At 47.7% G+C, this 22,349-nt stretch overlaps 1 protein-coding gene across 1 annotated transcript in view; it reads left to right on the forward strand.

Annotated features, from left to right (window-relative positions):
* Positions 1 to 106: 106 nt before the first annotated feature.
* MYRF (myelin regulatory factor) overlaps positions 107 to 22,349 on the forward strand; it is an 84,590-nt gene continuing 62,347 nt past the window's right edge. The window contains exon 1 of the mRNA XM_026091975.1: positions 107 to 152. Coding sequence (XP_025947760.1) covers positions 107 to 152 — 46 coding nt within the window. The remainder of the gene's footprint in view (positions 153 to 22,349) is intronic.

Raw genomic sequence — 22,349 nt, forward strand, 5'->3', positions numbered from 1 at the left:
CTGAGCCCCATCCCGATCCCGATCCCGGCCCCCCGGCTCGCCCCGGGGGGGATGCCCCCCTGCGGGCACCGACACTAGCCCCGGCTGCCCGGTGCATGGCACAGCTATGGAGGTGGTGGACGAGACGGAGGCTTTGCAGCGCTTCTTTGAAGGTAAGGGGCACCCCGCTGGCTTCACGGTCCTTTCCTGCCTCCCCGCCGCCGGGCCCGGCTGCTCCCGTGCCACCCCAGCCAGACTTGTGCTGCACCTGGGCTCGAGGTGATCTTTCACCCGAACACGAGGGCAGGGCACAGCTGCCACCTTGCCCACCCGACCGGCGCCAGAGTCGCGCCAAGTCCCCGACTGGTTGATGTTCCTGTGCCTGGGCAGGATTTGGGTTCAAGTGTGCATCCTCCAGAGCACCGTGGGCATGTCGCGGGTCCTGAGCGGGAGCTCCCGTCGCAGCAGGGGCTTGGGAATGTGTTGTGTCGTTCCTCAGACGCCAGCCTGCACCCCAGCAAGGACCTTGGTATGTGCTTTTCCTTTCCTCAGAGCAGACACAGCGCCCTTGCAGGCTCCTGACACTAGCTTCACTGTATGGATCGCAGACAACACCATGGCACCAAACTCCTGGCCAACCTCTCTACTCACCTCGGGACCAGAGGTTCTGTACCTTTTTCCTGAGCCGTTGCCCCTGGGCACAGCATGCTGGAAATGGACTCCCAGTTGCGTGCTTTCATTGGGGGAATCATCCGTCTTTGATCTAGAACATAGCCAATCCTACAGCAGTAGTGTTCAGCAGTGGGCCCCAAAACCATCTCTTTAATCAGCTCCTGTAGGTCAATGTTGTCCAGACAGAGCTCTGGACTCCTATGGGCCACACATGACCATGGATTGGAGACTCCGTCGCTTAAGTGCAAACTGGCAGCAACTTTTATTGAAAGCAATGTTGGAAATGTTGTAAAGAGAATTCAGTTCGTCAAGCAGGGGTGGTATGTGGTTGCTTGCAACAGCTGAGGAGTCTGTAGAGCTGAACTGTTGTGTTCGAGCTGTGAGGCTGTGTTAATGGGTGGGACCCTGCCGCTATCTATGCACCTTGTTGTTCCTTTATCATCTCAGTGTTCCTTCTTCTTGCTCTGGCTTTGTTCACACATTTTACTCTTCCTTTTGTCTCTCTGTCTCGCCTATTGACTTTGTTTCTCTTTTTCTGGTGTTGCCTCCCTTCACCCCACACCTAGCTCCCCTTGTTGTCTGGTGGGCTTTTTCCCAGGTTAAGGTTTTGGTTGTGTGAGCCTTGCAACTTGGTGTGAGTTCCTGACATGCAGATTCCCTTGCTAAGGGAGGATAACACTGCCATCCTAGCTAGGCTCCGTTGCATGAAAGGTCCTGTTGCAAGTGGCAGAGCAGTGTGCTGGGTTAATCCCCAGCTCCCTGGAGAGGAGACTGTGTACATGGGTCAGGCCTGGAGCCTGAATCTCTTCCGAGTCCTTCTGCTGTGCTTCGCTCGCTGTGGGTTCAGAAGTGTGCTGCCTGCTCCTCCAGAGTTCTCACTCTGCACTGACTCGAACAGTTGGGGTGTGAGGACTGTGTGAGGAGTCCTCTCCATTTCTCTGGCTAGTGAAAGGTCTTAACCTGTGGAAGAAAGCGAAGGTGCCACAAATAGAAGATGCTCTAGGGAGCAACATGAGCTGAACGAAGGCTCAAACTACTTACCTCTTATTTTCCTCTCTTCTGGCATCTGTGAGATGCCTCAATAACCCGTCTCTTCTGTTTCAAAGGGAAAAGCATCTCCTGTTTGTTCTAGCCGTGATCCTGGATTCCCAGGAGGAACAGGATTAGTGAGGATGAGAAGCTTTGCCGCATGGGTTCTCATTGAGTACTCCCAGCCTGTTTTCTTCCTAGCCTTCAGGGGGCTGGTTTTGTTTTTGGGATTACACTTGGACAAAGTTCCACAGTCCTGTCCCACCTGCCTCCTGTCCTCTAGGCACCGTGCACATCGCTGGTGTCCTGGGCAGCCCTCGCTCAACGCCCTGTTGTTATTTGCAGGCATTAGACTTCAACTGTCTCTTGTTTTCATTTGGAGGAAGGGTACTTCATCTCTCTCCTAAAGCATTTTTTTTTAGGGGGGAAGCCTTTTTATCCGTCTGTCTTTCTGTCCATCGGTCTGTCTCTGTGATGGAGGGATTGAACTAAAAACATCCTGTCCCTGTAAAAACAGAGAGTGAGGAAAATGGGCTGAAGGATATTTCTTCATCTCCTTTGGTTGCTCAGTTATATAACTTCCTTCTGTGAACGCTTAATTTTGTTGTAGAGTCCAACGTAGCTGTTTATTTCCTTTGGGCAGCTATGTCCCTTTTGCGGCGTTATTAAACAGCATATATTGCAATGTAGCAGTTAAGGGTGAGAGGGGGCGGAGGAGAAAGTTTTAACACGAAGGATTGCTGTTTAGTTCAGTTTATGTAGAGAGGTGAGGAAACAAGGTTCTTTTCTCTTGTGTATGCCGGTTAATCGTAGTGCTTTGAAGGAGTAAGCAACCAAACTGATCCTCTGTTATTTAGAAGTGAGGGTCAGTGCCTTAAACTGCTAGCTTTGCAGCATGGAGTCGGATTTACCCTGGAGTCTCAGTGTCCTGAAGGATTAATGCTTTCTGAAAGGGTAATATAGTGGTGAACAATAGATCTGTTAGACTTTAGTAATTTACAGAGATAAATTCACTAGTAGAACTGATTCATCGCTACCCTGTAACGTCTTTAAACTGAGTCTGCTCATTCCCTTCCTGCGGGGAATGCGTGTTCAAACCATACCTTTCTCTAATAGTGAAATCTATTTTCTTCTCACAGATCATCTTCTGTCTAAGTGGAGATTTCACACTAAGGGGATTTCTTCCTGTACACTTGAAAACCGTGATATAATTTGGGAATTCCCTTTCCTTTGCTTGAAACTGATTTGCACTGGCTTTGAGTCTGCTGTAAGCAATCCCACCATATTTAAGAGTAATCCTTTAGTGCTTATGTAGCACTCGGTATTTCAAAGTGTCAGACGAGGATTAACTGATCTCTCCTTGCAGACTTTTGGGGAGTGGAGGCTGCGCTAGAGAGAGGCTAAATGACTTATCTGAGGTGTGGAAGAGAGTTGGTGTCTGTGCTGATCCCAAATCCTGGCTGTAGGCTAGCTCCAAAGACAGTACAGCAGGATCCATCTGCAGAGCGAGACTTTTTTTGGAGGAAAGAGTGCTCCTAAGATCTCAGGTCTCATTGCCTGGCCCAGCCAGTGGAAAGCAAGGCTTGATCTGGTTTTCCCGGTTACAGGAGACAGAACTTTATTTTCATAAGGAAGGTTTTCAGTATCTGCTGAGGCAGGATATCCTTATTACCCTGGCATGTAGTTGTTTGCTCCTTGACAGTGAGATCCGAGACACGTGAAGAGAGAGAAGCAAAAGAATGAAGTGAAAAGTCTTGGACTTTGCTCCGAGATTTGGGAAGAGGACTAGGAAAAAGTGTATGCAGTCTCTGAGAGGAGTGGGAGGTGCTGCTAGATGTAATAGGCATAACTTCACACCCTCTTAGGGGATGAGTTGAAGACGCTGAGAGTGTGAGTTGAGACTGGCAAAATGGCCTCTGAGTTTCCTCGAGGCAAGCCCGTCCTGTGTTAGAAAGATCGCTGCTGTCCTGGTTTGTTTTACTGCAGCTGGTAAACATGTTAGGCGGTGCCCAGGACCATGCTGCTGAAGGGAGCTGTGGACAGACAGCTGGGAAAGCTTTGAGGCAGAGAGCGTGGGATGCTGAGGGTTCTGGCAGGGAAGGTAAAGGAGCTCAGTTTGGTCTTTCCATAGTATTGGGAGTGTTTACCCAGAGCATTTGTATTTTGTATCAAAGGAAAAGTAGGGAGTCGAAAGCTTCTGACCCTTGGCTGGCATCCTGCTAGAAACCTTACCTTCCTCCCTGCCTACCACTCACGTAAGGGAAACAGTTACGACAGAGCTCAGCTATTCGGGATCCCTCTCTCTCTTGGCTAATTTATGAGATAAGCGGTTGTTAAAGAATGTATATCAGGAAAGATGTGCAGAACAGGGCCTGGGGGGCAGGGGAATGGGTGGTTTGGAAGCTGTCAGAATGGGGATGGGGCAAGGAGGGAACTCAGAAATGTCAGGAGACATAGAATAGGGAACGCTAAAAGTTTGGAGGTCTGGCAGCACTGGGCTGAACTGTCGTTGGGAAGAGACAGTACTTGGTTATATAGGAAAACTCAGATTCTCAGTAAGGGCGCGCAAGTCCTGTGAAATGAAGCAGATTTACCTCAGCCCTTCACAGTTTTTTGCAGAGCACAAGTGGCTGAAACGCTTTGAAGCGTATGTTTGTAGAGCAACTGTGTGTGTATCTGTGCGTGCATGCTTGGAAGAGCCGCCGTAGCTACGCTGTCGGTACTGTGGTTGCTGCCTGAAGGGTCACAGAAGTCTCTGAGCTGGGAGTGAGCAAGCGAGCACCAGGCGTTTTATCAGCCAGGCAGCAAGCGTGTTTGTATTAGTGAATGGTTTTGCCCGTAGGAGTGTGTGTATACTTGTGTTAATGGTATTGGTTGCTTTCTTGATGATATTTATTGTGATCATAGATCACTTTCCAATATGTTAGCAGCAAATGCTACCTTGCAGCCCCACAGGAGGAGGTCTGGGCTATTGCCTCGTTTTCCTTGGATGCGGAAAGATGAAACGATGGGGCTAAGGCAGAGGACAAAACTCAGGACTCATGGACTTCCCCTTGTCCACCATGCTCTATCACAAGGGTTGAGTGCTGCTTTGGTGTGCTGTTCTGCACGAGGGTTTGGTGATGGATGGGTATGAGCTGGGGAGGACTTCACTGGTGGAACTTTCACTGATGTGAAACAGCAAAGCCATGAACTCAAGAGAAGAGGAATAATCACCTGCTTTTCAGAGCTGCCCGTTGACTAATGGTGGAGGAGATCTTCACTGAGATGGAAGGTCTCTGGCTACTGGTGTTAGCTGTTGTTAGCCAGGGGGTCGCTCCACGCAGAGAGTTTCAGTTTCTGCTAGGCAGGAACTTGGAGGAGTGTGAATAAGAGTCACAGAGAGACAACAGGCTGCTTTTGAGACTTTCTGCCTACTTGGGAGTGCAGAGGGGAGACTGGTGGTCTCTTGTGACCAGAAACACTGGGAGCAAAAAAGACAGAAGGACGGTAGACCTGGGGCCTCTAGAGCAGAGACTGTGGGGTTTATCACGGTGCCGATTAGGAGGTGGAAGCCACGCCGCAGAAACGAGGACAACTGGTCCCTCATAAATCTTTAGACTTCTAGGCTTCACATGACAACTCCAAAAGTCCCCCGGGCACTGAACTGCACACAGCCACCCTCCACTACTAGATGGGATGGAGTCTGCATGTGGAAGGTATGATAGATGAGGTAGGGGACCATAGGTGGCATGCGTATGCCAGGGAAATTCGGATTTGGGCAGGAGGGGTGTTTTTCTCCCCACGGAAAAACAAATGCCTCCTGGGTGGAAGAGGGCACCTGTTTAACAGCTCGCAGCAGCATGGACAGGAGTTTGGGACGGGGCCATTTTAGTTCTAAGTGGGAGCCCAGCGGCTGTTTGCAGGGCTTATGTCCAAGTGTTCCACAGTGTGGGTGTGGGCGTTCTTGCAGCTGCAAAAGGATGGGGAAAACCTTTACGACGACAGCAGATCAAAGCTTCTCGTTCCTTCGAATTGTATAGAACAACAGCTTTCTGGGGAACTGGGTTTCACACTCATTTTCCAGAGGCTGAAGAATGCCTGTCCGGCTGCTGTCTGGCCCTTAGCCTCTGTCTCCCTTGGCTCTGATGCCATGCTGAAGAGAGGCTTTCCTGCAGGGCTCCCACGGAGCTGTTGGATGGGATGAGAGTAAAGGCAGAGGGAAAGCACCTGTGAAAAGCGGTGGAGAATCGCAGGCTTTTTGTGAAAAGCACAGTAGGATCTTTGCTGCGCTTCGGTCCGGGTGCTTTGCTCCTGTGCTGGTGCCTAGACTCAGCTCTCCTCAGGAGGAAGAGAGTTGGGGAAGCAGGGACTTTGCAGCGTGGYGGTCTCTCTGAGGCCTGGTTGGTGCAGTGGGGAAAGTAAGAGGCTTTGTGTGGAGTGCTTTGCTGAGCAGAGTTAGCCCGTGACAGAATGGTCCTGGGGAACCTGGTACAGCAGAAACACATGACTGTCCCTCTTGGTAATCCCCTCGCAGACCCAAATCCCAGAGCGTAGCAGCAACCTCCCAGCCTCCTTCCCTGGCCCTCCCACTCTTCTCTGGGGGAATAGAAAAGCCAGCAGGCAGCAGCCCTGGGACCCAGACAAGCCGAGCTAGGCAACATGATGATAGAGGGGGAGAGCAGGGACACAGCAGCAGCCTGACGTCTGCTCTCACCATGCTCAGGATGCGCTGGATCCGAGCAGGTAACAGCACAGACCCCCTAACCCTTCCACAGCTGAGCTTTCTTTCCCCTCCACCTCTCCATCTCTTTTCCCAGTGTGATTATTTCCTGGCCCTTCTCTCTCTGCCCCTCTATCTCCAGCTTCCCCAGCCTACCTGAGTCTTTTCCTCTGATCGGCATGAGTCCTGAAAGAGAGCAGGTAACATGAGGCTTCAGGTTAGCAGAGCTCCATCCTAGGCCCTGTGCAGAGGAGGGAGGGGAGAAGGATGTTCCCTTGAGCTCATCATCAACAGGCTGCAGAGTTTGGCTAAGCCCCGGGGTCCATTCTTGGATACAGGGGGAAGCTGCCACCTCCATCTCAGCAGGCCCAGTAGCAGGAAAGGTTCTCAGCGCCTAAACGCTTGTCCTCATCTACTCCTCAGTGCAAGGCTAGCACAGAGCAATCTGCCACTACAAACGTGGTCTCGCAGTTGTGGCGGTAATTTTCTAGGGTCTGCCCATCTGCCCTTTCTCCCCAGTTTCCAAAGAACTCCTTTTTCCTGGGCAGGAGAAGGAAAGGGAACATCCAGATGGAAGAAGGCCAGAGAGCTGTTTATGGGAGGGTGGATCCTTTAGGGAGTTAGATGAGGAGTGGGTTGTGATTCAGGAAGAGCGATGTTCACATGCAGTCACAGACCCTTCTTCATGGACAGTGAGAGGTCCTTTGCCCATGYTCTGGTTAATGTGTCTTCCACAGGTTGGTGTCCTAGGAGTTATGCTCGGAGTGGGCCCAGGTGGGTGTTTGGGAGGAGGTAGCCAAGAAGAGGTGGCTGTCAGGGCAGATTAGAAAAGAGTCTTGCTGGATATGTGACCACACTGCTGGAAAATGGGCATGTTAGTGGCTCAGAGACCTAGCTGACCTGTGCTGTTTCCTGTGCCTGGAGTAGGATGAWTGCATGAGGACTTCTGCTTGCAAAGGATATTGGGGGAGAGATGCCAGTCAGGCAGGAGACTTATTAGGGTGCTGGTCAGAGGGGTCCAGTTGTTAAAATCTGTTGTCTTTGTTAGCTAGTTATTGGGGCTGAGGAAGAAGTGCATCCAAAAGCCCTTCATCATTCCCTCATAGGATAGCAGGCAGCTCTGCAAGGTGCTGGCCTTATCCCATGAGCTGAAGGGAAGGCAGCTGGGGGGCTGACCTGGACCCTGCACAGGGAGTTGAAAAGCTGGCTGGGGCCAGGAGCCTTATGGAGCAGTGTTTCTTCATTTTGGTGCTGTGCCTGGAGCGTGGATATAATCCATGCTTTTCTCAGCATGGCTACATCTGGCTGCATCCTGTGAGGAGGTAGCCCAGCGTGATTCATTCCAAAGGCACTCACAGCCCTTTCCTACAGGTGTTTGGACCGGGGAGTATTTTTATGCCAGCAGGTCTGTGAAAGCAGGAGTCCTATGGGTGCTTACCTGAGTGTGAGAAGGTAGCAGTGGAAGTGAGTTGCTTGAGTCTTTTAGAGAGCAGATGTGGGTGTGGAAGCTCTGACTAACGTGGCCTCCCATGCTGCAGGGAGCACAGGTATTTGGCTTATTGCCATTAGTTGGATCTACGAGTGCAGATCTTGTCTGGAAGGTTAAACTGAGGTTCTCTTTTAGTCTAAAAGCAGGACCTGGGGCTTGGTTTATGCATGAGAAGCATTCACCAACCTCAGCATGTGATGTGTGCTGGCATCTGTCTCATGCTGTCTCCCAGAGAGATCTAACAGGCTGGACAGCCTGGAGGATTTTGTGTCCACAGACCAGCTGCACAGTCAGCAGCACCCCATTGCCCCAGTCACACTCTTTGAGGGTTGGACCCTGTGGGGAGCAAGGGCATGGGCTACTTTGGCTTTTCTGCTGGAAATAAGGCTGCTTGCAAGGTATGGAAGAGAAGCAGGTTTTGGCTGCAGTAACCACAGAAAAAGATGGCCCCTGGACCTCTGTGTATGGTTAGCCCTGGAAAGAGCTGGTCATTGTCCGGAGAAATATAGCCCCACCTGAATGGTGTGTGAAGGCTGCTCTTCCCGTGGGCTTTCTGCCTTCTGTCAAACGTAAGTGTTTTTTTCTTTGTCTTGTGCTTTCTCTCTGTTTCCTGCCCTGGTATCATTCTCTGTCCCTGGTCACTTAGTGAGAAATAAAAACAGAAGATGCCTTTTAAAGGGAGGAAGTGAAATGGAGCCTTGCTGTACTTTTCCTGTCCTGGTTATCGGGTACTTGCCCTGTCCTCATGGGTTCATCCTACTGGGGCAAGGACTAAATGATCCTTGGATCTGGGAGCTTTGCTAGRAGGGTGCAAGGGTCTGTGACCAAAGAGCTCCTGGCCTGCAACAGTGCTACAGGTGTCTTCCCTTCCTCTGTCTTGCCTGGACAGGGCCCTAGACCATGGCTTGGCTTCCCTCCGGTGTATCTTTGCCCAGGGATCTCCCTGCTCAAGATGGCACTGCTCTGGCAGAGCGAAGAGTGGTGTGGCTACCTGCTTTGCAGAGCTTGCTGGGTAACCCCCTTGCCTCTTTCCGGGAGTGTTGCTGATTGGTGAGCTCTTGCCCTTGGACTTTGCACTCTCTGATAAGAACCCCAGTAAGCTAAATGTGTCTGAGGAATGATTAACTAACAGGTGTGTTGCCAGAGGACAGGGGAGCAGCTGCGACTGGAGACACAAACAGGAACAGACTTGTGGCTTTTGGGCCCAACCTGCTGCCTACCAGACACCTCTCCCATGCACCAGCTTATGGAGTAGCATCCTTTGGGAGAGAAAACCCACTGCATGATTTCCTTGGTGCTTTCCAGGCGGATAAGCCAGGGGTGGACAAAGGGATGAGATTGTGCCAGATAAGCAGGGGAGGCATGGAGGCCAAGGGAGGATGCTGCTGTGTGTAGAGAAAAGGGGTGCTCTTAGAAGTAGAAGGTGGATTGCTATGAACACCAAACCTTACTATCCATTGGCTTCCAATTCTGGTCTTATGGATATACCCTCTTACTCCTACTGGCTGACACACTTTTGCATACCCTTCCTTACCCTCCAGACCTTCATTCTTCCATTTGCACAATTTGCCCTGCACAACGGACAGGGAGGACATCTTCTGTCTGAGGTGRTGGAGCTGGAGTGGGCAGCCTGGGATCCTGTTCTCCTCGCCTTCTTCTGCATGCACTGGAGCACATTAAGGGCATGTTTGAATGAAAGACTTCCTTCCTGAGGGGAAGTGTAATGTGCTATCCAGGGTCCACCACTTATCTCGCTGAACTTTGTCTGTTTTGATGCTGTTACTCAAAATGGCGAAAGGATGATCTAGGAGCAGGGCTATGGGTCTGAAGAGAGTGGCCAGCCCTGGCTGCAAAATGTAGATGCCAGATTTCTGGTGGAATGAGAGCAAAAGCATGTTCATTTTGCTGGCTTTTGGGGTGGTGGGGAGGAGGACTGGTTAGAAAGACCAAGAATGAAGTTTTAAATAGCCTTAGTGTGTTCARATCCAGGACTTGAGGGCAGAGGCTGGAGTGAACCAGGAGGAGCAGCCCTAATGGGATACTACATGGCTGTGATCATAATCCCATGGTATGTCCAGAGTTARGGCTATTGTGCAGGACTGCAGGCAGAGGATAAGAGTCATTTCCTCTGGTGCAGCACAGCATTRTTGCTTCTCTCATACCCCAACGGTTGTGCCAGACAGGCTTAGCRGTAAGAAAGCTGGCATCAGTCTCTACAGTAGTTAAAGTCTTTTTTGTGTCTCTGGAATTATCTTGCRTTAACCTTTCCTTACCTTCCCATTCCTCCCCTTCTGCATCCCTCATCACTTTTGCTCTATCCAGTCCTCTTTTCTTCCTCTGCTCCCATCGTTCTATTATAGCATATTGGAGGAGATGTGCTGTGTTATGCCCTAATAAATTGCAAGCTGCATCAGTAGGAAGAGGAAAAAAAAGAGGGAATGCATTTGGAAAGTAACAAGTAGTCTGAATAGAGATTGACAGGTTAGCTGGAGCAGTGTGGAGTGGGACCAGAGGTGAGTAAGAACCTGATAGGCGCAGGTAWTCCAAACCGCCGGCTTTTGAGATCTCTGGTTTTTAAAAAAGGGTAATGAAACCATTTTTGGTTGGAACTGTATTTTTTTTTCTGTAGAGTCTGTCATCATCACCCCAACATTGCAGCACTGTATTATTTTGGGAGACTTGAAGTGTCAAATTGATCTAGTTTTCTTACTTAAAGCCAAGAAGATAGTAATTGATGGAATGGAGACAATGCAGAGGACATGGGGGCGGGCTTGGGAAGACACAGGTAGGGTTTCCAAAAGAGTTGGGAACCTAATTCCTGCAAGCTGTTTGTCTGATGGCTTTGATGGTAAGGACCATCTGCCTACTGTGATTCTGTAAAGCATGCAGTACCTGGCTTACTTGCAGCCTCTAGGAGTGAATGTAATATAAACAGTAAATAGAATTCAATTTGGAACTTGCAGATTCACTTAGTTTGTATGTCTGACAATATTTATTAATAAAAAGCTATCATTTTATGACTTTTAATCCATTGTACTGGTAACAGCTGACTGCTAGCAATCCAGATAAACAGGAAGCTAAACAATTTATCAGTCAGTCTGATCTTGGCTTATCTCTTCTGTTGTGACAAGTAATGGTTATGAACGTTGATTCAACAAAGCACTAAAATGTGCGCTTTGACTTCATTGGAAATGAAGCACCTGCTTAAAGTAAAGCACAAGCTTGAAAGTCGTGCAGTATAAGGGCCATTAAGACATTTCACGGTTGACTGCTGATAATATAATCAATGTTGAGCCCAGAGTAAGAATAGAAACAGTCCTTTCCCAAGTGAAGTCCCATCCAAATCAAGATCCTAGGTCAGTGCGAAGTTCTGGGCAGTGAATAGGAGGGGTTCTGTCCATTCCCTTCCCTCCTGTCTATTTTACTTCAAACCTTTGAAGGAGGTATTGGAATGGAGAGGTGGATGGTGATGAATTTTCACATGCAGCATAGCGGAACATGTAGAGAAGAGGGGGAGGTGATAAATGAGATTTCATAACTCATGTCGTTGTTGGTGTTGAGGAGCTAATGGGACACAAGGAACAGCAATGTGGGGACCTGTAGACTAGGGACAAGCTTCTCAGCCCAGAATGAAAAGTTCAGGTACTAGATGTTGTATTCATATGCAGGGGCCTGGAAAGGGGAACTGATCAAAAGTCAACATAATCCAASAGGATGGGCTTGTGGAACATCAGAGTAGGGACCTTTACTGTTTCTCTGCTTTTAGAAATGGGCACTGTGGCTCAGGTACACCTGGGAGATATCTGTGGATAAAGCAGATCATGGATGAACACTGATAGACATGCATTTTTACTGTGAATTTTCAACACAGTTGTCTTAATTTAGTCAAGGCCCAAATAAGTAGGTGTTCATGCCACTGTGCTGTCCAGAAGCTGCAGCATTTCACCAAAGCCAAGTTTGGCTTTTGAAGAGATGAGAATGGGTACCAATGACAAAGAATTATAATGCTTAATAAAGTTGGCCCCAGACACCACAAATGTTTGCCACCACTGGTCTAGAGCAGTGCCTCACACCTCACCTGGACAGCAGTGTTTAGCAGACAACACATTGCAAGTATCRTCATCCTTGGCATGTGCTTTCATCTGAAAGAAATGAGTAGCCTGTGGCTGTGAGCTGCGGTGGAGGTTTCCTGGGCTACATGTTACTGTGGAAGCTGCRGGGTGGGGAACTGCTGCTCTAGATAGGCTCTGGGGGTCTGGTGAAGGCAAAGCTCTTGCATTGCTGGGACCCTGACAGCGAGTTTTGGCATCTCCAGAGCTCTCTTAAATTAATGCAATGCCACTGAAATCAGGAGGACTTTGCTGTGTTTCACTACGTGAGATCTGACCCATAGTAAATAAGTTGTAATGTTTTCAGTTAGCTCTCAGAAGGGGAGAAATAGTGKAGTTTTACTGGGCTTTTTTGTTTATTTTAAAACCTCTTCTCTGCCGTGTTGGAAAACAACCCACACTGAGAGGGAACTTGAGAACTAAATAGTGGGAATGGGCTGGAGAAAGTTAGTCTGATTTATCCTTTTTTGGTGGTTTAATCTGAGGAGTGATCAGCCAGTGAACAGCTAATGCTAGTAAGTGAAAAAGAGACATGAGTTTTAGGACTGCAGGTTGCTCCCTGAGGATAGTTACCGTCTGAAGGAGACTAAGGTCTGAGGCTCAAGTTTTGTTATAGCTGTTTCTGCTTTGATGAGCTTGTTGACTAAATGAGTCAAGATGTTGTTTGTTTGTTTTAGGGCTTTTGTTAATGCAGGATAACCCTGTTAAATCTTATTTTGCTGTTTTGCAAACTTTATAGCGCTCTTAATAAATCTAGAGGCCTTAACATGCTTAGAAAAAAGTTTAGTGTCCATAAGCAGTTGTCAGGTCTCATATTGTTAAGATGCAYGTTCTCACTAGCGGTTACGTTGTAGAGGGGCCTCCTTGGAATGGCCTCCATGCAGTGAGAGACAGATTCTCCTTATTTACAGAGGCAGCTAAGGAGCACTCTGATAAAGTGAACACACAGAGATGAGAATGAAATTCAGTCTCCTGGGTCCTCCCACAGTGTGCTAACTACAACACCAGACTTTTCCTCTGCTCTCATTGAGCAGAGAGTGCCACATTTAACAACYGTTCTGCTGTGTTTTGTGAAAATGACTGAATGAAGCTACCTGTGAAGCTGTGCTTCTTACACCCATTTCTCCTCTTTGCTTACTTGCTAATTTGTAAGACTCAGGCAGTGGTAGTAGGTCTTTTGATAAAATTACCTTTCTTAGGATTTTTTTTTTCTACTTTGAAAGTATCATCTCTTGAAATAAAGGCACTTAACTAAGTTTCAGGCCAGAATGGACTGTCAGATCTTCTAGCATGACCTGTATAACAACCGTGAACAGTGCAACCTCCAACTGAAACTGTGGAGGGATTAACTGAAGGTTTTGTGTTCTTTACTGCCAGTGGGAATTTATCCATGAGAYTGAGGTTAATAACACAGCTTTGCCAAGAGAACTGTCAGACTTCTGATCATATGTGGTTGTGGGTTTATGCTTCATCTGTAAAAAAGCATAGCTCTGGGCTGGGGTCTTTACAGGAAAGAATATATCTTGTTGAACCATGAGAAACTGGAGTCTTTGGCCTCTTCCTAGCCAGGTTCTGACTTGGCTCAGTCTTGAAATTCTGCATGGGCTGGTGACTTCTCAGGGGAACTGGAGAAGTCACAGAGACTTAGTGCAGATCATCAGAAATTCACCCGTTTCTGCTGTAAGCCTTAAAAAACAATAACAAACACCCCCACCCCAAGCCCCAAGAATAAAAGTTTCTAACAAGAGCACAGTGTAAAAGTTGATTAGCACACAGATCTGACTTGTTGGCCAGTTTTAGTACAGGTCTCTGTAAAAGAAAAAATGGTGTCTCTGTCCTATCAGAGGCTAGGTGTGCCAGCTTCTTTTAGCAGTTCTTCAGGTTTTGTGGTTTTTTTCTGAAGCAATAAGCAGGGGTCCTCCAGACAGAACAGTGGGCATATGTTTGGATGAGTTTTTCTATTCTCAGCTCCACCACTGCTTTACAGTATAAATCCAGGCAGTTCTCTGTCTCTTTGCCTGTGTCAGCCCTTTGTTTAACAGATTTGTACAGTTCTGGGGCAAGAGTCATTTCTTTCTTTCTTTTTTTTTTTTTTTTTTTTTAAATATGTGTAGCCCCTTGCATAAGGGAACTGTGTGAGACCTTCAGGTCCTGCATGGAAACAAGAGGCCAGTAATCTGAGGACTTCCTTTAGTCCAGCGTGAGCAGGGATGTCATGAGGATCAGAGCTCTAGGAACTGCTAATATAGAAATAACTGGTGAAGATCACTGTGGTTGTTAATAAGTGTAGACTGTCCTTCTGGGAARGAGACTGTTCGGCTCTGCCTTCTGGTGTGCAGGGTGAGGCTGCGGGCAGGAGGTCACTGGTGTAGTGGCACTCTAGTACCTTGGACAGCACTGCTGTCCCAAAAGGGTCTTTCCCAAGGTCCCTTCTCCTGTGAGAAGATCAGATCTGCAATATGGGATCCCTGCCGTATGAATGACCCCGTGGGATGCAGTGAGATGGCAGGACAGTCAGCTCCCTGCAAGACAGTTGCAGTCCTTTTCCCGGTTGCAGCAAAGTTGGGTGGAACAGCTCCAGAAAGTTCACTGAGTATCTAGAGACTCATCAAACTACATTTAATTCAGTTCTAGACCTAAGGCACAACCACTAACATACTTTACTAATGACATGGTATAAAGAAGATTCTTCCCTAGCCTCATGTGTGTGAACAAGTTGCTAGGAGAGAGCCAGGAATCTGCAAAAGGGAAAAGCAACATTCCTTTTGTGACACCCAATCCATACACTGACAAAGAAGTAAAATGGGGCTTTAGGTGGGGATAGATCTTTGGAATTGCACAGGTGTAACCTGCAGCAAAGATGGGTCTTTGTAAAGAACTGGATATGTCTTAAGACCACCTGGTGATGTAGTCTGCTTGCAGCAAGCRTATCCTTAAGAAAGATCTTGCAGAATCAGAGAAGTCTTGAAGGCTGGCAAAGGTAGGGATGCATAGACGATTTCAAGTGGAGAAAGTGTTTGAAAGTTTGGATAAGTAGGAGGGGGCTGCTGGGCTCAAGCAGGCTAGAACAGCGGTTCAGATTGAAACTTCATAACAGATGGGATTGACAGGGAAAAACTCACTAGAAGCTGAGTTGTGGGATGCTACTCTGGGCTGTGTGCACTTGTTGTGTGGGTCTAGTGTAGTGTGCTGAAAGCCTTACCAGAACATATATGTTTGCATTACCTTTATGTTGCCACTCCTCAAGTGAGCTTCCCTTATCTCCAGGGATGTTCAGGTACCATCTGGTATCCTATGGCAGCTGTAGAAGACCTACTGTCTTTTAAGGAACAGTCTGTCTTCTGTTAAAACTGGGCTGGAGTTAAGGAATTGTTTTCTCATTTCTATTTCAGCTTCCAGGCACGCTTCTCTCACAGCTAGGAGCTCTGTCTGATAGACTTCAGGCAAGGGATGAACCCAGTGTATGGTGCTAGAGAGAAGTGTCTGGTGGGAGTGGCATGAAGTCAGTGCTCTCTCTGCTCCCCTTCTACGGACAATTCATGACTTAGAGTTTCAGTAACATGCGTTTTAAGTGAATTTTGCCAATAGCACTCAAATGGGAGGATTAGTAAACTACAGCAGGAATAAGGAAATAGAAAAACATTTTCAAAAGTGTTTTTTGTACCACTAAAAATCTTAAGGTACCTTCTAATCACAGTTAATTCTGAAATCTTTTCCCTTAATCCAGTGATGTGAAGAACCTGGAGGACAGTTAGACAAAGAATGGGCCATGATTGTGGTTTTCTGTGCTGAAAGAGTTTGATATTGTCTCCCTGAGCTCCTTGTGTCTCTGTTGAGAGACAGTCTGCCTGCTGCCTCTGTGTAATGTTAGATTCAGAACTCTGTAGGCTTTACAACTAGGAGGGACCTTCAGGATATCTGAAAGGTAGAACTGTTCCTAGAGCATCTCTTTGAGAATAATGTTTTATAATTTCCAAAAGATGGTAACCTGTAATGTTGATATTCATATTTATTGCAGTCACTCATGAGGGCCTTGGGCCTGCTGCGGCAGTGCTTTATGAGCACAGAATAGCAGATGGTCCCTGACCTGCATGTTTTACCTCTTTTGGAAAGCTGTTCCTCCCTTCTAGGAACCACATCTTRCTTCGTGGCTGACATTGACAAACCTTGCAGTCCAACTGCCATATCTCCTCTGTGAGACTGAAGCTCCCTCCTGCCAGGCTTCTTTTTCAGATGTGAGTTTACATATGTAGGGACTGAACCACCTCTCAACCTCCTAGTAATAAACAGATCAGCTGGATACTTGCTTTGTATAGCTTCTTTTACATCCTTAGCAGCATTATTATGACTTTTTCTGAATTTTCTCCAGTATTTTTGTGTCCTCTTCCAAACAATAAGAGTTGGGCCCAGGATTCCAGCAATGGTGTGTAAAAAAGCAAGAACCATTTCTCCCGCTTCTGCTTGATTGTCCCTTTGCGCATGGAGAAGTCTGCGGTCGCTGTCATAGCTATGACATTATGTCAAGGGTTTGTGTGGCTGTGATTAGTCCTGAAGAGTGGAGCCTCTTTATTAGTCATTTTTTCCAAGAGAGTTTCACAACCTGTAGATGCTGCTTTCACTCTGGGCTTTCGGGTGATCATTACAGAATCACAGAATGTTTGAGGTTGGGAGGAACCTTTGAAGATCATCTAGTTCAACCTCCCTGCTCAAGCTGGGTCACTTACAGCACGTTGCCCACGATTGTGTCAGACAGCTTTTGAATATCTCCAAGGATGGAGACTCCACAACCTCTCTGGGCAACCTGTTCCAGTGCTCAGTCACCCTCACAGGAGAGAAGTTCTTCCTCATGTTCAGATGGAACTTCCTGTGGTTCAGTTTGTGCCTGTTGCCTCTCATCCTGTCACTGCCTCTYGTCCACTGAAAAGAGTCTGGCCCCAACCTCTCTACACCCTTCCTTTACCTTTCTTTGCTGTCCCACTAGTCTGTGTGCTGCCTTCAAACTTCATCAGCAATAAAAAGTGCTGAATGGCTTTGGCCCAGGTACCAGTCCCTCAGGGTCTCTGCTAGTAACCACACTGCTTTTTGATATCTAGGTGTTAACAGCCATATTTCAGCTCTATCAGTGATCCAGTGTTTGTTCTGTCTTATGTTCTCTCTGTGAATTCCATGTGGTGGAAGTTTCTAATCAGGATGTTGTGTGGCATCAAGCGAAATGCGTTGGAGAAATTCAAGACTAAAACCTCCAGGGCAGGGGCTGCCTGTTTGATATTTGAACCGACAACCCCAAGCATAGTAGACCCCAACTATGTTATGGARTCACCTCAATAACATATATTTAGCAATCTAAAGATGCTATTAGTACCAAAACCATGGATTGAAAAGATGAAAAGTGGATTTTGCAGGAAGGCCAGACTTTCTGTTTCATTTCAGGTGAAGTCAGCAAACTGTTCTGGTTCAGCCCAGCTCATTTTGGCCTTGTTTTGGGAAAGCAAAACAAAATGCATCTGGGGGAAAATAATTCCAAACACAGATATTCCCAGGGAGACAGCCAGCCTCAGTGCTCCCAGCTGTGACAGATGCTGGGATGACAGTAGAAAGCAATAGCACAGGAATTACTGTGCACAGGCTGGGGACAGTCTCACAAGACAGATAATGTCAGGTTGATGGTAGTCAGGACTGGAGGAGTTGATCTGTGAGGCAGCAGTGGCTAGAAGATATTGAATGGCCCAACTGTGAAATCCTTGTGCTATTTATTTAGTACAAGGGGCATTAGCAGTGAATGGAAATAAGAAAGGGAGCATTTAGGTCAGACACTGGGGATAACTGCCAGACTTTGAGAAGTGTGGAGCTGTAGCTTCATTTCCCAAATGGAAGTGATGAAAGTCCAGATGCATAGGGCAGAGCCCCGAGGAGTAAGCTGGAGTGAATTACCTTGTGCCACGCTGGACAGGAGGCTTTAAGAGATCTTTTAATCTAATGATCTAGTGACTCATACAGTTTGTGTAATTTCCTTGCCTTCCCACTCTTCTCTCACAACCCGACTCTTTGTCACAGTTCTTCTGGCTGGCAGCGAGACTGACTTGTTAGTTCAGGACCTACATGCTGCTTTCCCCAGCAGGTGCTTTAAAACAGAAACAGTGTGTGAGCTCTGCTCTGGTAGAAGGAGCTGGGCCAGCAGCACTGGAAAGCAGCATCGTTTACTGCCTGTTGTCTTCTGTGCTGGAGAGAAATGGAGGAAGAAGAATCATCTTTGCAGCAGAAGAGGGATGGGTCCCAGAGGTTTGGTCAGGCTTTAGTGTCCAGGCTGAAGTGTCAGGAGAGGAGCCTCAGTTTAGTTCCCAGATACCTGACCTTCCTCATGCATCTGTTCTGTATTCAGTCCTTTCTGATGAGCTCTCACCAGTTGTCATCCATCCCTCACACTTCCCCCACTCTCAGCTCACAGCATTGCCATGAGGTTTATCTTGCTGTTCCACTGTTTTGGGCACATCTCACCCTTATTTGAACCTCATTACTTGCCTCTTCTTGAGACTCTCTGTGTTGAGAGAGCATCAAGGCCCCGAGGAACTGTTCTGCCTATGGGAATGTCTTCACTCCATGCCCCCCACCTCCCCAGTCCCAGGGTGACCTTTACATCCTCCGGTTTCTGCAAATACTTCCGTGCTGCACCTCCTCACACAGTGTGCTCGAGCAGTGTGACAGATATCTTCCCTGTCTTCATTTGTATCACTCCAGACAACATGCTTCTTTGAAGTCAGACGTGGAACACGCAAGGAGAACGTAGGATGAATCGATCCAAGAAGCACACTTGCTATATGTTTTGTATTGTCCAGTGACTTTTTACTAAATCCCTGGTGCAGGAACTATGTTCTGGTGTGGAAGAGAGCTCATAGTTAGTCAGAAAAAGTGAACAGCAAGTTAAAATAAAAACAGAAAAAGAAAAATGCCTAGTTTTCAATTTGAAAACCTGTGTGGAAATAACCAGCATGGCAATATTCTCTATTTTTTTTTCTTTTTTTTCCAAAAACCAATCATTTTAATTGCATCATTGCRTGTTATTTATATGGGGTAGCTACCGAAACTTAGCTTAGCTCAGGAAAGAGAAAAGTATGAATGTGACTGAGCTAGTCCATGAACACTTTTTTGAAAAGTAGCTTTCCTGGAGCAGAGTGCTCTTTATTCTAGCAGTTAGGGATATGAAGGTGTGTCATGCAAACTGCAACAAGAAACTAGGTGTGCTGCTTTATTAGTGTAGCCCCTTCCTCAGGAGGAGATGAATTCATCAGTTGAAGCCTCTGTCCAAAGGATATATTCAGCTCAGTGAGAAATTCTGGTTTGATGAGGGCCACCCTGAGTAAAATTCTTTGGTCTGCATTACTCAGGGGTATAACAGTTGGTATTGTCTTAAGATGGATGAAATCAGAGAGAAATAGTATCCACTGTATCCTTCAGTCCATCTCTCTTTCAAGAGCACAAGGAGGGCAAGAACTCACAAGCAGGGTGAATTGGCTCATGAATCAATCCTGAACCTAAACCAAGCGGCAGAGCAGGAAGACTGTCACTGGACCATTTAAGTAACCCCAGTGCTGTTCTCTAAAGTAGAATGCGTGCCACTGTGTGAATACCTGCAGACATGCCATTCATACTTCACGGCTGCCAAGTAAGGCTTGGACCATTGAAGCGGGATATTTTGAATCTCCTCCTTCTTTCCTCCTTGAGGAAGGAAATGACTGCCTTGTACCTGCCTCCCAGATTGGTCCACTTCTCTTGATTGCATTGCTCTGCTCTTAGATCCTGGGAAGTGGTGTCGTGTTTTGGAGGTCTGTGCAAAGTGTATAGCAGAGGTAAACAAGGACCTCCTGCAGCGATGGCTCTTTCCCAGGTAGTCTCATTTTGCACTGAGTTTGTAATCTCACTGAGATTTGGCAATAGATAAGGGATTAAGGGAAATCAGGTTTTGGGTGTGAAGCATCCAGAGGAAACCCAATGATATAAGAATCTTATGGTGTCTTCTGTGATTTTTGCAGGAGTCAGTTCTGGAGCAAATGCTATTATAGCATAGTGCTGAGAGTATATGCTGTGTTGCTGCATATCCCAGCAGTGAGAGGAGAAGGAAGAGCCCAGTGACCCAACACTCCCATCTGTGAAAGATTAGTGTTGGTTGCACCAAAAGAGTGATGGCCCTCCCCAAGCCCTGGCAAAAGTCCCATCCAGATAAATAGCTCTGCCTTCTTATTTTCAGTCTCCTGACTGGACAGGAGAGACCTTATTGCCTCCCTAACAGTTCTGTGCTCTGTTAGAAGGGAGGAACGAGATGCCCAGTTTGAACTTGGTGTTCCAGGCAATGCTTGGCTGCCTGTAGGATTGTATTTTTCTGTTGCTCTTTAATTATTAATCTTTGCGCCTAAAGATTGTTGTGTGCTGGGGGGTTTCCAGGAGAGGCAGCATAGCTCCAAACCGGTTGCTGAGTTCCCCAGCATGTGTGTGGTGTGCATGTACTTAGAACTGGGCTGAAAGTAGTCTCCAGAATGGCTGTTGCTTTCTTCTGGACCACCTGGATCTTTGAGTTTCATAAGAGTCTTTCCAGGGGCCACAGACCTTGCAGTCTTGGTAGGCCCTGCAGTGGGGTCAGTGACCAGTGGGCTGTGTCCCAGTGGCTCTCTCCCTTTCAGTAGCAGAGCAGCAGTGACATTGTGCAGGAGCCTTCTGTCAGCCTCGTGAAGTCACCTTGCTTCTTTGGGCCTCTCTTTCCTTTCCCAGACTTTGCCTAGCGTGACTGGGCCATGGGGAACTGGGTCCTATAGTCTGCTTAATGCCTGTACATAGCATGTAATATATATATATATATTTTTTTTTTGTATTGACAGTTTGTTCTCATAATTCACACTGAAGAGTGTTTGCACTGTAAGGGAAGAGGGCTATGCTAGGCTTTCGCTCTCAGCAGCAGGTGTTACAGTGATGATGGGGAGCTCACGTAGATAGATGTTACCCTGTAGAAAAAGGTAGCTCCCACCCCCAAAACTTGTAGTCTAGATGAAGTTAATGGGCTGCAGAAAGAGGAGTGCGCTGGGGATTTCTGTGCCAGATCAGAAGCTTTAGCCTAGGTCTCCTATTTTCTGTCCAATCCTTCAAAAACAGCCTACTAAAGCGTGGTAAAGTGGAGTGGCTGTGTGGCCAGTGTGCTTTAATCTTGGTTGCAGGAGGGTTTGGAGGGATGGGATGCATGGAGATGAAGCTTCGTGCTGTTTTGTCTCAGATCGGCTGAGTCCATGAGCACAAAGGAGCCTCAGCAAAATGGAGATCTTGAGGCTTTACTGAAAAGCCTCTCCCTAATCTTGTCTTCCTCTTGGGGTGGAGAATCAAGCAGCAAAAAGAACTTCCTTTCCTAAGTTCCTGGTGTGAGTGAGGTGCAGGAAACAAAATCTGTTGGGGTAAAGAAGCAGCCAGGAAGGTAAGCTTCTGCCATACTTCTGCTGTGCAGATGTCTGGACTGAAAGCCAGAATGTCACCCTGCCCTCTGTAAGGGCTTCTTCTCCTGCAGCCTGTTGAAGAAGAGGAGCAAGCAGTGGCAGGTACCTTCCCAGGCAGTGTGGAAAGGAAGGTAGCCCAGGCCTCACAGGCCTTTCTCCCTAGCTTGGGGTGAGAGCCTGGTCAGTCCCTTTTCATGGAATCGCACAGAATCACAGAATGGTTGAGGTCGGGAGGGCCCTCTGGAGATCATCTAGTCCAACCCCCCTGCTCAAGCTGGGTCACTTACAGCACGTTGCCCACGATTGTGTCAGACAGCTTTTGAACATCTCCAAGGATGGAGACTCCACAACCTCTCTGGGCAACCTGTTCCAGTGCTCTGTCACYCTCACAGGAGAGAAGTTTTTCCTCATGGTCAGATGGAACTTCCTGTGGTTCAGTTTGTGCCTGTTGCCTCTCATCCTGTCACTGCCTCTCGTCCACTGAAAAGAGTCTGGCCCCAACCTCTCTACACCCTCCCTTCAGATACTTGTACACATCGATAAGATCCCCCCTCAGTCTTCTCTTCTCCAGGCTGAAGAGTCCCAGCTCTCTCAGCCTTTCCTCATAAGAGAGATGCTCCAGTCCCCTAATCATCTTTGTAGCCCTTTGCTGGACTTGCTGCAGTAGTGCCACATCTCTCTTGTACTGGGGAGCCCAGMACTGGACCCAGCACTCCAGATGTGGCCTCAGCAGGGCTGAGTAGAGGGGGAGAATCACCTCCCTCSACCTGCTGGCAACACTCTTCCTGATGCACCCCAGCAGACCATTGGCCTTCTTGGCCACAAGGGCACATTGCTGCCTCATGCTTAACTTGGTGTCCACCAGCACTCCCAGGTCCTTCTCCGCAGAGCTGCTTTCT

The sequence above is a fragment of the Apteryx rowi genome, unplaced genomic scaffold, assembly GCF_003343035.1.
Source record: "Apteryx rowi isolate R43461 unplaced genomic scaffold, aptRow1 scaffold_938, whole genome shotgun sequence".
Lineage (NCBI taxonomy): Eukaryota > Metazoa > Chordata > Aves > Apterygiformes > Apterygidae > Apteryx > Apteryx rowi.